The sequence below is a fragment of the Ursus maritimus genome, unplaced genomic scaffold (assembly GCF_017311325.1).
Source record: "Ursus maritimus isolate PB19 unplaced genomic scaffold, ASM1731132v1 scaffold_31, whole genome shotgun sequence".
In the NCBI taxonomy this organism is placed as follows: Eukaryota; Metazoa; Chordata; class Mammalia; order Carnivora; family Ursidae; genus Ursus; species Ursus maritimus.
In genome coordinates this window covers 18,028,634-18,042,751 of record NW_024425675.1, presented here as the reverse complement: position 1 = coordinate 18,042,751, position 14,118 = coordinate 18,028,634, and the positions used below count along the sequence as shown (strand labels likewise).

At 44.0% G+C, this 14,118-nt stretch overlaps 1 protein-coding gene across 4 annotated transcripts in view; it reads right to left on the bottom strand.

Annotated features, from left to right (window-relative positions):
- Window positions 1–14,118, bottom strand: part of RSU1 (Ras suppressor protein 1) — a 185,563-nt gene that overhangs the window by 149,810 nt on the left and 21,635 nt on the right. For 3 of the 4 annotated variants that reach the window (XM_040645367.1, XM_040645365.1, XM_008692036.2), the window contains one exon: window positions 1,134–1,184. The exons of the other annotated variant lie outside the window; for it this stretch is intronic. In XM_040645367.1, the coding sequence (XP_040501301.1) occupies window positions 1,134–1,184 (51 nt within the window). The remainder of the gene's footprint in view (window positions 1–1,133; window positions 1,185–14,118) is intronic. 4 annotated transcript variants of the gene reach the window in all.

Sequence of the window (14,118 nt, the reverse complement as noted above, 5' to 3'; positions counted from 1 at the left end):
ACATTACCTGTTACAAAAATGATCACATGTGACGTGGAGCCTTCACTTTCAGGTTCTGTGACCACTGTTACTCAAACGTGACAATCAGGCCACTTTGCCTTGGCCTTACAAATAGGTGCTTTTGCTAAACATGAACTAAATCTGCCTGTTTCCCCGCACACGAAGGGGCCCTAACTGCCCTCCTAATTCTCAATAATCAGCAGCTCCGTGACATTGCCTCGAGCTGTATATAATGGACATACACACATAAATTCACGCGACACATCCCTCAACATGACATTTGGCTCAATTTCACGGGACTCAGAAGGCGCCCTAACAAATTTTTGCCACATGATTAGAAAATCACTCAAGTCTGCAGGAAATACGGCAAGCACAAAGAAGTGACAGTCAATTAGGAAAGAGAAAGGAGAGTGGGTTCCTGTCATTAAAATCTTTAAAGTCACAGCTCTAAGGATAAAATGGCCCATTATCACTCACAGGAGGCATTTTCATAAAAACAACTATCAGTTCTCCTGTATGTTAACAATGCCATGACACCACCCAGACCCCAGAGAATTCTTCTTGGGAACCAGACTCAAAAATGTGAAAAATGTAGATGCCAATTTACATAACTTACACAATTTGGGGGAGGGGGGGGTTCCCTCCCATCCGTCAGAGAAACAGAGCAACACTTAAATATTCTCCATTTGGGGAGGAAGTACAGAGAAAGCCAAGAACTCTTAGCCTAATATTTTTTTAATAAGTTTTTTTTCCCCCCATGAAACACTTGTTATCCACCTGGCAGTTGGGGTCACTGGAGCACTTACCAGCCCTGAAAGGAACCATTTCCTGAGAAGCAATGTCATGTTCTTCCCTCAGTTCACACGTGAGAAAAGAATTCTCCAAACAGAGCAAAGTAAAAAAAAAAAAAAAAAAAAAAAAAAAAAAAAACACACAAAAACAAAACAGAACAAAGTACAAAATACAGGACAATATGCTCATATGCTCGTGTATCTCACTGTCACCAAAAAAGATTTTAGGTTTCTCCAAATAACATGTCATTAGCATCTTCAAAGGAAACAAAAGAATCAACGGTGTATCACAATATTACCTCCAAGTCAGAAACTGCGGAACCGACAGTAAAGTCAACTCACTTGTTAGCTTGTTGTGGCTGAGGACCAGTTGTGTGATGTGCGATAAGGAGACTGTAAAAGAAAAAAAAAAAAAAAACACACACAGTCAGTAAATGTTCCCAAATTATCCCCACACTCCTACAAGGTGAAGCACTGCATTATCTTCACAGGTTGAAATGTTAGCGCTCACGAAAATAGAAGGTTTCATGTAACGCTGTCTGTTAAATGTTACGCCAAATTAAGAAAAGTTATGCAATTAGCACGGCGAGTTAGAGCTAATGAGATTACTGTCACGGGATCAAACATTACAAGGGCCGGTTAGCTTTGCGTGGCGACCTGCTCCGCGGGCCTCGCCTCAACGATCCGTCTCTACAGCTAACGCGTGTCCGGAGCGTGGAGAGGCTCAGCGCCTCACTGGAACCAAAGGGAACAGCATGTGAAGACGGAGAGACCATGTCCCAGTAAACGGGGAGCACGTCACTCCACCTGTGCCCACGGGCAACCCAGAAAGTCTTCTACACGCTACCGACTAAGAGGAAAAAACTTTCCGCTCCAATTATTTTGACGTTTCAGAGCACCAGCAGATTGCTCGCCAGTTTCAAACAATCTCATGGAGGTTTCAACGGAACAAGCTCAGACTTGCTTAAAAGATGGTTTTTCCAACTCTAAAGAAAGAAGATACACACAGATCCACAAGAAAGAAAAAAAACAAAAAGTCCAAGAAAAAAGCGACCTGCCTTCCATTTTGGGCTCTAAAACTTTGCGGGATGATCAGCATATGTTTTAAATAGTACGTTTTAAATACATATTTTATATATTAAACACAGCTAGCCATTCTTCCAATATTCTTTCTCTAAGACCATTATTATATTATGCAGCGGAGTTTTTTCCCTAAAGACGACACCCCAAAGATACAGACGTAGTGAAGAGAAGGGCCATGGATGCACCCCAATGTTCATAGCAGCATTGTCCACAATAGCCAAATCGTGGAGGGAGCCGAGATGCCCTTCAACAGATGACTGGATTAAGAAGATGTGGTCCATATATACAATGGAATATTACTCAGCCATCAGAAAGAACAATTTCACAACATTTGCAGCAACATGGACGGGACTGGAGGAGATTATGCTAAGTGAAATAAGTCAAGCAGAGAAAGACAATTATTATATGGTTTCACTCATTTATGAAACATAAGAAGTAGGAAGATTGGTAGGAGAAGGAAGGGAAGAATGAAGGGGGGTAAACAGAAGGGGGAATGAACCGTGAGAGACTATGGACTCTGGGAAACAAACTGAGGGCTTCAGAGCGGAGGGGGGTGGGGAACTGGGCTAGCCCGGTGATGGGTATTAGGGAGGGCACGTACTGCATGGTGCACTGGGTGTTATACGCAAGTAATGAATCATGGAACACTACATCAAAAACTAAGGATGTACTGTATGGTGACTAACATACCATAATAAAAAATTATTATATAAAAAAAAAGTCAGTTATACCAGCTTTAAAAAAAAAAGGAAGAAGAACTAAGAAGACAAAAGTTTTTCTCAAGAAGGGTCTTCATATTGGACCCCAGCACACTGGGAAGAAAACGAGAATATCACTCCTGACAATTTTTGAATATGTTTCTTTTTTTTTTTTTTTTTCAACCATCACAAAGTTATACAAAATTCAAAATGCAGTACAGAGACCTGTTTTCCTGCCCTGAACCTTCTGAGGTCACGTGCTGGCCTGACGTCCCACAAACTCAGGGTATTCCTAGGACGGCGTCCTCCGACAGAACCCCAGCACGGCCACCCAAGCCAAGAACTTCCCGTCACGTGTCATCACCACCTAGTCCTCCGCTCCCGCTCCAGTTTCACTGGACGCCCCAATCACCTCTTTTAGAAAAAACAATCGGGTCACGATCCCGTTGCATGCAGCTAGGGGGTCTCTTGGATCACCTCGTGTCTGCATTTCTCTTTCCTCGCCTTTCATGACCTTGGCAACTGTGGCCAAATGATTCTCTATTATGACCTCCATGCAGATCCGTCAATGCTTTCGTGGTTCGACTGAGGTTAAGCCTCTTTGGCAGGAATGTCTGGGAAACGCGGGGTTCTCCTCAACGCTTCCTGTCAGGTGGCACACAACTTCAGTCTGTCCTGTCGCTGACCATCTGTCCTTGATCACTGACGCTGCCAGGCTTCTCCACTGAAAATGCATTCTTTTCCCCTTTGCAATTAATAAGCATTTGGGGAGAAGGGGGGCTGAGGAAAGGAGGTTACTCCTGTGCCACACGTGGCTCGGGACCCCCAACCACGGCAATCTCTACCCTCATGGTACGTTTCGCGATGTCTGGCAACACTTTTGATTCTAACAACTACGGCCACTAGAAACCGAAACTTTCCTGAGGGCTCACACTGTACTGTATGAGACAGCACTGGTCTGAAGCAGAGCCATCCTGAGGGGAGGGCGCCTGGGACGCCGCCTCCCACGCTCCGAGGCACGAGGCAGCCCACTCACTCCTCTGCAGGAATCTCCAGCAAGAAACAGTCCGGGTGCTTCTGGAAGGACAGTCGGGCAGAGCATAGTTTTAGCTCCTCAGGACGACCCAGTCCCAAATGCCAAGACGGTTGCTGTTGAGAAACTGCAATTTATTTCTGTATATCTGGATGGTTTTGTGGTTTCCTATGTCGGTCGGTGGGTTATCATCTATCGTTATCACGTATGTCGGTGTTCACACTGCCCGATCTGGCCGGAGGGAGCCCATCCACGCCGGCTGCTAGCCTTCTGACCGGCCCCCACTGCTCCCTGAGCACTTCGCCGCTTCCTGGCACAAGATAGGCTCATCTTGTCCTTTTTCAGCCACAGCCCTGAAATCACCATTTCTCTAATGAGCTCTGGTTCCTTTTTGTGGAAACTGGTATTTATAAGACAAAATCTGAGCACCAGATGTGCGCATTGCTATTTGGGGCTCCGTGTTCTCAGCTCCTCTCAGTGGACAGAGCTTGAGCGCACACACACACACACACAGACTGATTTCACTATATTATTGAAAACCCTGAGTTCACAACAGCATCTCCAACTCCAGTACATCACACGGTTTCATTCCAGTGTCTTCCCTCTCTGTATGTGGGACTCCCTTCTCTAACAGTGAGAACTCCGGCTTCCGTTAACCTCTAACCGACTTACTATGTAATCAATAACCCTATATAGAACTGCGAGAAATAGAGTCCTCTTACGGCCAGACTGAGACAGCTTCATGCTTATGTGCAGGGGCCCCCGGAAGTTTGGTGTGGACTCTTGGTCAAGATCAGGATGAGGAGGCTGGCTAGCGATGTGTGACGTTCAGCTTAAAGTTGAAGACACCCGGGACACCCCCAGGGCCAGCTTGTTGTCACTGTTTAGGGATGTGCAGATTGATGGCTTACACCTGGCTATGGGGCACAGGATCAGTCAGGCATGAAAGACATTGCTGGACGTTTCTGTCCAGGCTATCCTGAAACTCAACTCCTCACGCACATCTTGACGGTTCATCATGTGGACAGCCAACATGTCCCGAGCAATGAAGGAAGGACTGGGGAGCAGCCCTGCTGAGCCTCTGAGGCCCCCAAGGCTCGCCCAGGCTTTCTTATGCCTGCTAAGCCAGATCCTGTGCCTTTAATAACTCCGTAAGTGAGTAGGCTCTGTGGAACGGAGTCCTTTCAACTCTCCAACTTCAAAGTTAATGCAGTAACCAATCTCCCCCACACCCCTCCCTCCTGCCGGGACACCCTCGCACTCTGATCAGACTCCCCTGCTCACCTGCCCCTCCACAGCAGCACCCTCCTTGCCCTGTTGGGCTGGGACCTCATAGGCCAGGCTCCCTGACCTGCACAGATGCTCAACTCACCCCACTCGGGTCCCCACCCCGGTTCTAGATCACCAGTGCTCCGAACCCTGACCACCTCCCTCTGTCCCACTCACTGGTCTTGGGACTGAACCATTAGGGAAAGAGAAGCACAAGGCAATAGGGAAGAAGAGCATTTTCGTGGTTTTCAACAGAGTCACAAAGGCTTCTCACACAATGTTTAAGATTTTAAACACTGAAGAAGATCTTGCACATTTTTATTTCTAAGAGTTAAGGTTCCTTGTCCACCAGTTAAGTGTTCCTCTATCTCTGAAGCAGACAGTGTGAGATGGAAGAAAAATATTTCAAAGAGCTACCCTCATACCAGATCAGATGAAAAAAATTCATAGCTGTATCGGTTAAGATTACTGTCACCATCATGTGAGAGCAAGCCATAAGGTAACAGGGGTGCACACAACGGGGGTCTGTCTCTCACACACAGGTGATTCAGAGGTTCCTGGTATCTTGTTGGTCCCACCTCATGCTTCAACATGGCTGCCTGAGCTTCGCCATCGTGTCTGCATTCCCCTCAGAAAGACAGAAAAAAGAACACTTCCTCCTTCGGGATACTTTCAAGAAGTTGCACATGGTACTTCCACTTGCAATCAAGTAATCACCACTTTACAATCCAGTGAGGCCTCGCTGCAAGGGAGGCAGGGAAATGGAGTCTATATTCCAAGTGACCAGGTGCCAGCTAAAAAGTAGGGGTTTTATGATCAACGAAGATGGGGCAAACTGAAAGTGGCAGACAACTAGCAGCCTCACACACTAGCACACCACTCCCTCCGAGTGTCACAGACATCAATCTTGATCCCAAAAGAAAATGAAAAATCCTCTCATCTTGGTCTTAAGTTTTCCTAAAATATCACAACTAACTCATTAGAAAAAAACTTTTTGTTCTTTCTCCCAGCCACCATTCACAAAGAAAGATTTAATTAGGGAAAGCTGGTTCTTTTCCACCATTTCCTTGTGTCCCTTCGAGAAGAATTTGGTAGGAGAGAAAGTGACAAAGTTTCAAAGTTCTTTTTCTGTGTTAATAAAGAGAAATGCAGTTGTTGCCCCACCTGGTAATGCCGCGAGAATGCATCTGTCTTCCTCACTATTGCTACGGAGCTACATGTTAAAGTGGGTAAGAGGGAGAAAAAATTAGAGCAGTGAAGAAAAAGTTAATAAAAGATCTTTGAAAAAATATTTAGGGCAACAAAGGACTCCAGGCTGGGTCTGCGGGGAGGGCAGTTAACTTGGACAGAATCAAAATCACAGGCTCCGACACAAAGCCTGGCACAGGCAAAGACTGAGTTGCGACAAACGTATTTATACGACCCGCCACTCCCCTCCACTTGGCAATGGTGAGTTCATGGTGAGTCCTGTATGGAAACCGTGCTGTTAAAAAAGAAGGGAGAAAGTGTCTACCAAAATAGAATGGATTATTTAAAAGCACAAAAACTGCCATGGTCAAACGTGTTGGGAAAATGGAAGCAGGCTGCACCCACTGACCTGTCTTGCAAACCGTAATCACACCCTGGGAGATCTTCCACCGCGTGAATAACACACTTTCAAGAATGAGCAGCACCAGAGCAGTGAGAACAAACTGTTATTAAAATTCCTCAAGCCATATTAAACTATGCTTTGCGTAGGCATTTTCAAAGGAGATTACATTTCAAAAATCAACCAAAGAACTCAGAAGTGTGTTGACATACACAGTTAGAGGTTCCAGCGCCTTGGCTATCATTCTGCCTCCAGCCTTTAGAAATGGTCTTTGGGTGAACGCGGTTTCAGGCCGAAAAGAACAGCGGGAAACCACAGTGTTGGACAGGAAGTGTTTGTGAGGGAAGGAGGGACAGGGTGAGGTTGCTGGCACGGTAACACATGATTTATGACTGTTTGTTCTCTAGCCAAGAAGGGAATCAGCAGGAAAATGCTCAGAAAGGAACTGGTCGGTTCAATAATTTCACAAGCAGCATAATCAAGGACTCATTCGGGCATGCACCACACTCAGAATGCCAACAGGCTCTACCTTGGAAATTCTCTAAGAAGCGAGATCTACTGTACATCCCGGGGAACCTGGGAAAGTCTTGGAATATGCGGGCTGCCCCCAAAACTGTCCTGGCTTGGATGAGAAACTACAGTCACTCACTTGAGGGAACACAGAACATGCACCGAAACGCCCAGACGCAAGGCATGAAGGGAACGTGGACACAGGAGTAGTCTATCAGAAAGGACAGCGGGTAGTTCAGGAGATGTGACTTATCAAGGGGTGACATATCCAAAAATGCCTAAGGGCAGAGGGCACGCCACGCACGGACGCTGGACCAGCAGGACATGGAAACAGGCAGTTATGGACACAATCCCAGGCTTCCCTGAGCAAACAGATGGAAAACACGCAAAGTACAGGACTGGAGGGGACAGCCAGTATTTTAATGGAATAAATCCAGAAAACTCAGAGGACTAACTAAATATTCCTACAAAAGGAACCATAATTTCTAGATAACACATGGAAGTTGCTATTATTTAAAATCAGCTTGGTTTTTCCTTCTTTTCGGCATAAAGTGGGCAGCCTAAGAAAAAAAATGCATGATGAGGTCCAAGGCACCCTGAGATGACATTACAGACTTGTTTTCAAAATAACCTAACATATCACAATGATGGGGCACACCAGAAATTGTCTGTCCTATTTCCTATTTGGCAAATGAAAAAGCAAATAATTCCTCTGGTAGCACTTCAGAGGTTAAAAATAAATAAATAAAAATAAAAATAAAAAATTCTAGCTTTGCAGAATGACATTTCCATCCAGAGGGGGGAAACACAGCCAGAGTGCACCAAGAAGAATGAGGCCCGAAAACACGCCACACCATGTGGGACTTGAAGGTGTCTGCGATCTTGCCTTGGGTCACAACTGGCCATCTCTGAGCACCAAGGGAAAGGTTCTGTAACTGGTCACAGAAACTGGACCATAAGTTCCAGTATCTCACAGACGGAGCCCCAAATGGAAAGAGAGACATACTGCTATCAGCAGAAGGCAAATCGTTTATCCCTTTCGGACAGTTCTTGGGGTAGCAAAGATTGCCAAGTTAGAAGAACCACCGTACTTCTGGACAAAGAGGGCTGCCTGGTTTGGCAATTCCAGGGGTATGATTCAAATTCCGGGCAACGACAGATTCCATCACAAATAGTACCCTCTATTAATTCAGTTCCTCCCAAAGTTGTAGGCCAGAAAGAAGAATTGATTTGAAATTGAAATATAGGATGGTTCAAATGGTTTTTCCCCTCTGGCTCCCCAATAGGCTAGCCACAGCCACAGCCCTAAATAACCCTGACTGGGAGACTCCCCGGGGATGTGGAAGCCGGCCAGATGTCAGCATCCGAAAGCAATGCTGACCTGTTTGGGTTTTGCGTCTCCATGATGCATGATTAAAATGCCTGCCCGTGTCGCACGGCTGAAATTATTTCACCCTTGGTGGTCAGAGACAGATTCAGATCTTCGTAAATATGCAGCTTTTGCCAATATATCAAAGTGAAGACAGAAAATAAAATGTTCGGTACCAAGATATAATACAAATACAGTCTTCATCAACACACCCAGAATCATAAAAACATTTTTCTTTTGAATATTGTTCATAACTTAAAACTTTTAAAAAATCGTCAGGATATGAAAGCTTTCCTTTCCTTCACAACTAATTATTGCGGTGAGTTGAAAACTGTACTAGCAAGTTTCCGAAATCAGTTATTTGACCGAATTTTACTATTTGCAGATAAAGGGTCCAACAACCACAGTTAACTGCTCTTTCATTCAACGGAAAGCAATTTAATATATGTGACGGCTGAAAAAACAGGATACCTCTTTTGATACATAAATAAGAGCAGAGAAGTCATGTGTGCTGAGAAGCCCCACGAGCTGGTCACTGACCAGGTGCTTTGTGCTCACCAGGACATGAACTCCAAAGACACCAGACCCAAGCCACCATGATATTAAAAACGTGGAGCCGGGGCGCCTGGGTGGCTCGGTCGTTAAGCGTCTGCCTTCGGCTCAGGGCGTGATCCCAGCGTTCTGGGATCGAGCCCCCCATTGGACTCCCTGCTCCGGTGGGAGCCTGTTTCTTCCTCTCCCACTCCCCCTGCTTGTGTTCCCTCTCTCGCTGGCTGTCTCTGTCAAATAAATAAATAAAATCTTAAAAAATAAAATAAAATAAATAAAAAACATGGAGCCCACATCATTCCTGTTCAAACACATCACAGTCTCTCCCTCAGGAAAAAAGACAAAGAAAAATTATACTTCTGAAGATGCTCAGGAGAATCAGAGAGAAAGATGCAACAAACTCATTAATTGCTCCCGAGGTGTAAGCAGGACAGTATTAACAGATGCCTTGTCAATTAGGTCTGTTTTGCAAGACCGAACGTAGGCATTGTGACAGGGACAGAATAGGAGGGAGACACAGTTACTGCCCTCAACGAGATTACTCTGTAATAACAAGAGGATGCAATAAAACATTCTGACATGTCATGGAATTTAAGTGCCATCAAGGAGAGAAGCTGATTTGAAACTCCCATGAAAAGGGAAATAAAGCTTTTTCAGGCCTATACAAAGCTTCAAGGTCCACACTCAATTTTATTCTGTATCTACCGATCTTCCTTTGCTTTGCTTATCTGTACTAATTTTTCTAGCATAAACTATGTTATTTGTGTAACACAAGAAGGTGTATTTTTAGAAATCAGCTATAGAAGCCTAAAAATCAGCTTAAGCCCCTCATTATATAGACAAGGAAATGGTGGCCCAGAGCAGTGAAGTGGTTTTTCTGCGGTTCCACAGACCACCAGAATCAAAACTGAGACTACGACGGAGTTTTCCAGATTCCAGCTGGAGCTGCTTCTTTCCAAACCAGGAAAATAACGTCCACACCAGGATGGGGCATTCTTTTCAAGACAGTGGAAATTCCAATCATAATAAAAAGCGTGGAAAACTCCACTGTATCTTGAATAAAAGATGACAGTTACATAAAGTGACTCAGAGCAAAGAATACCCAGATTCAAGCAGTGTGAGATCCAGACCCCGATTCCATGAGATCCTGAGAAAAATCACTGGAATTTTCTAGAGCACACAACTTCTCATCTTGAAAATGAAAGGCTGAATTAAATTATTTGATTCTGTGAAACAAAAGAGAAAAGGTAAGAATGAACTAGAATTTACGTAATGCCTACTGCATCAACATGCAATGCTGGGTACTTTATAGCTACTCGCTAGAATCAAAACCGTTAAAATAAGGGAATAACATTGCCAAATGCTTAAGACGTGACTGGTACTATACTAGGAACGTTACCACCTCATCCATTTCTCACAGTGACCTTTTATGGTTAGTACTATTATCTACCACCTCCCTCCTGATTTTAGATCAGAAAAACGAGGCACAGGGAGGTTAAGCAAACTTGCCACGATTTCAGAGCGAGGCAGCACAAACAACCCTTTAAAAGTTGTTTCCAGACTAAAAGCTGATTAATTCTCGCTCTGGTTTTTATTGGCCAAATAAAGCAAACGTATGTCAACAAACAGCCAACTGTACATTTTCGGACATCCAAAAGATAAAAAAGAGGCTTAATCCATAGGTTCATTTTTTACCAAAATGAAGAACGGCTAAAATCAACACCACAGGAACAACAGCTGTTGGCGAAGATGCGGAGAAAAAGGAACCCTCGTGCACTGCTGGTGGGAATGCAAACCGGTGCAGCCGCTGTGGACAACAGTATGGAGGGTCCTCAAAAGGTGAAAAATAGACCTACCCTGTGATCCAGGAATTGCACTACTAGGTATTTACCCAAAGAATACAAATAAATACTATTCGAAGGGATACAAGCAGTCCAATGATTACAGCAGCATCTACAAGAGCCAAGTGACGGAAACAGACCAAATGGCCATCGACTGATGAATGAATAAAGAAGATGTGGCGTACACATGCAATGGAAAATTGCTCAGTCATAAAAAAGAATGAAATCTTGCCATCTGCAAAGACATGGACGGATCCAGAGAGTATAATGCTAAGCAAAAAAACCTCAGAGAAAGACAAATACCATATGATCTCACGTGTCTGTGTAATTTGAGAAACAAAACAAATAAGCAAAGGGGAAAAAAAGAGAGAGAGGCAAACGAGGAAACAGACTCTTAACTATAGAGAACACACTGATGGTCACCAGCAGGGAGGTGGGTGGCAGGATGGAAGAAATAGGTGAAGGGGGTTAAGGAGGGCACTTGTTGTAATGAGCACAGAGTGTTGTACTGAAGGGCTGAATCACTATATTGTACACCTGAAACTAATACTACACTGTATGTTGACTAACTGGAATTGAATTTTTTTAAAAAAAATGAAGACATGGACAGTATCGAATGTCCATGCTTTCCATTTCAGACAAGATGGTACATTCTCAACTTTCATGTATCCCTGCAGATAAATACGTAGGTAGAGCAGAGGTATTTTTTTTTCCTTCCCAGGGTCCAACAGTAGACATTTCTCTCTGGTTCCCCATTTCTCTGGTGGCCAGTGGTTCTCTGCTTCCACTGACATTTCTCCAACACGCACAGAGCAACTCTCTGACAATGACATGATAACTATGAGAACAGCCATTCCACAGCTAAAGCTACAAGGAAAAAGCCACATTAAGAAGGGAGAGGCAGGGACTCGGTCTGGTTGGGACCCACCACCCTGGCACAGCGACCCACAGGTGGGAGGGGTATTACAGACACAGAGGTCCTCCCCGAGAAGTGAGAAGTTCAAGACCCACATCAGACACCCCCTCCCTGGGCATCTGCACTGGGAAGACAAGTCCCCACAAAGTCTGGCTTTGCAAATCAGGAGTGCTTAACTCAGGGAGAGCCCTCCAGGGCTGCAGGAAACCAAGACTCAGTTCTTAAAGGAGTCACACACAAATTCACTTGCTCTAAGATCCAGCAAAGGAACAGCAGTTTGAAAAGTACCTGGGCCAAATGTGAAAAAGATTTATGACTACTTTTAGGGGGTATGCTGGAGAAACAGGGATCTAAAGGAACTTTCTCCAGGAATGGAAGCACTGGTGGTTGCCATTTTTCTTACTCTCCTGCTTAGCTGGCTGAGCACTGGTGGGCGCCATTTCTGACACTATCCATCTACCTTGCTGGCGCAACTTACTCTGCCTCGGGATTCCCCTACAGACCAGCCCCACCCAACCCTCCTGCCCCTGCAGGTACCCCTTCAAAATGGTTCCTAACCTGCCACACCCACCCAGCAAGTGACCTCTGTCTGACCCACTGCTCCACTCAACATGGCTGTCACTTGGGGCAGGGATCCCAACCACATCCACCCGTGGCCTCACAGCCAGCCACACTGGGAGCAAACCCCTAAACTGCATGCCCGCTGACAGTTATGGTCCACACATAACAGAAGGGCGCGGACAGCCCACACAGGGGACATCCGAGGAAATCCTGGTTCTGGTAACCAAAGGGACTGCACTTCTGTGCCCAACATGACATCTTCTGCAGAAGGTCACTCCTTCAAGACAGGGAGACATAAGTGATCAACCTAGTACAGGGAAACAGAGTCAGACAAAATGAGGAGGCAGACGAATAATATGTTCCAAATGAAAGAATAACACAAAATCTTGGGAGAAAGAACTAGACGAAAGGAAGACAGCAATCTACTACAGAAAGAGTTCAAAATAATGGTCATAAAGAAAGCCATCAAACTCGGGACAAAAACGTATGCACACACTTTCTCACTTGAAGAAAAAGACAGAAAATATAAAAAAGAACCATTCAGAGCTGAAGAATACAGTCACTGAAATAAAAAATACAGTAGGGGGAATCAACAGCAGAATTGAGGATGCGAAAGCACAGATCAGTGACCTAGAAGGCAGGGTAGTGGAAATCACCCAAGCTGAACAGCAAAAAGAAAGAAAAATATTAAACAGAATAGTTTAAGAGACCTCTCTGTACAACACCATGCACAGAACGTTCCACTATACAGGTCCCCAAAGAAGTAGACAGAAAGAAAGGGAAAGAAAACTTATCTGAAGAGACATAGCTGAAAACTCCCCTAACCTAGTAAAGAAAAGAGACGTCCAGTCCCAGGGATCACAGACAGTCACAAACAAGATGAACCCAAAGAAACTCAGACCAAGACACATAATTAAAATGTCACAATTAAAAACAGAATTTTAAGAGCTACAGAGAGAAGCAAAAGGCTAAAAGGGAAACTATCAGGCCATCAGCTGATTTTTCAGCAGAAACTCAGCAGGCCAGAGAGAGTGGCATGATATAGTCAACGTGCTGAAAGGAAAAAAGAATATTCTGAATATGCTGAAAGGAAAAAGAATAGCTAAGAATATTCTATCTGACAAGGTTATCCTTCAGAATTAAAAGGAAGATAAAGAGTACCCCAGGAAAAACAAAAGTTAAAGGAGTTCATCACCACTAAACTAGTTTTACAAGAAATGTAAAAGGGATCTCATTAGGCAAAAAAGAAAAGGCCATAAACAGAATTAAGAAAATTATGAACGACAAAAATCTGACTGGTAAAGCAAACCTATAATAAAGGCAATAGCTCAACCACATATAAAGCTTATGGTAAAAGAAAGAAGTTACAAAATGAACTATATCTATAATAATTAGTTAAGAGCACACAAAATTTTAAAATGGAAAATACGACATCAAAAACAAAATCTGAAAGCAGGGGTAAAAGCATAGTGCTTTCAGACTGTTCGAACTTACACCTCCATCAACCTAAAACACTTGGGGTGTATACATAGGGTGTTACATACAGACCTCATGGAAGCCACAAACCAAAACCTCTACTAGGTACACAAATAAATAGGAAAGAATTGAAACATAACGCTAAAGAAAGTCATCAACACACAAAGGAAGAGAGTAAGAGAATAAAGGAACAGAACTATGAAACCAAACAGAAAACAATGAACAAAATGGCAATAAGTACATACCTATCAGAAATTACCTTCAATGTAAAAAGACTAAATGCTCCAGTCAAAGACAAAGTGACTGAATGGATTAAAAAAAAAAAAAAATGACCCACTGATATGCTGCCTACAAAAGACTCATTTAAGACCTAAAGACATGCACAGACTGAAAGGGACTGAAAAAGGATATTCCATTCAAATGGAAATGCAAAG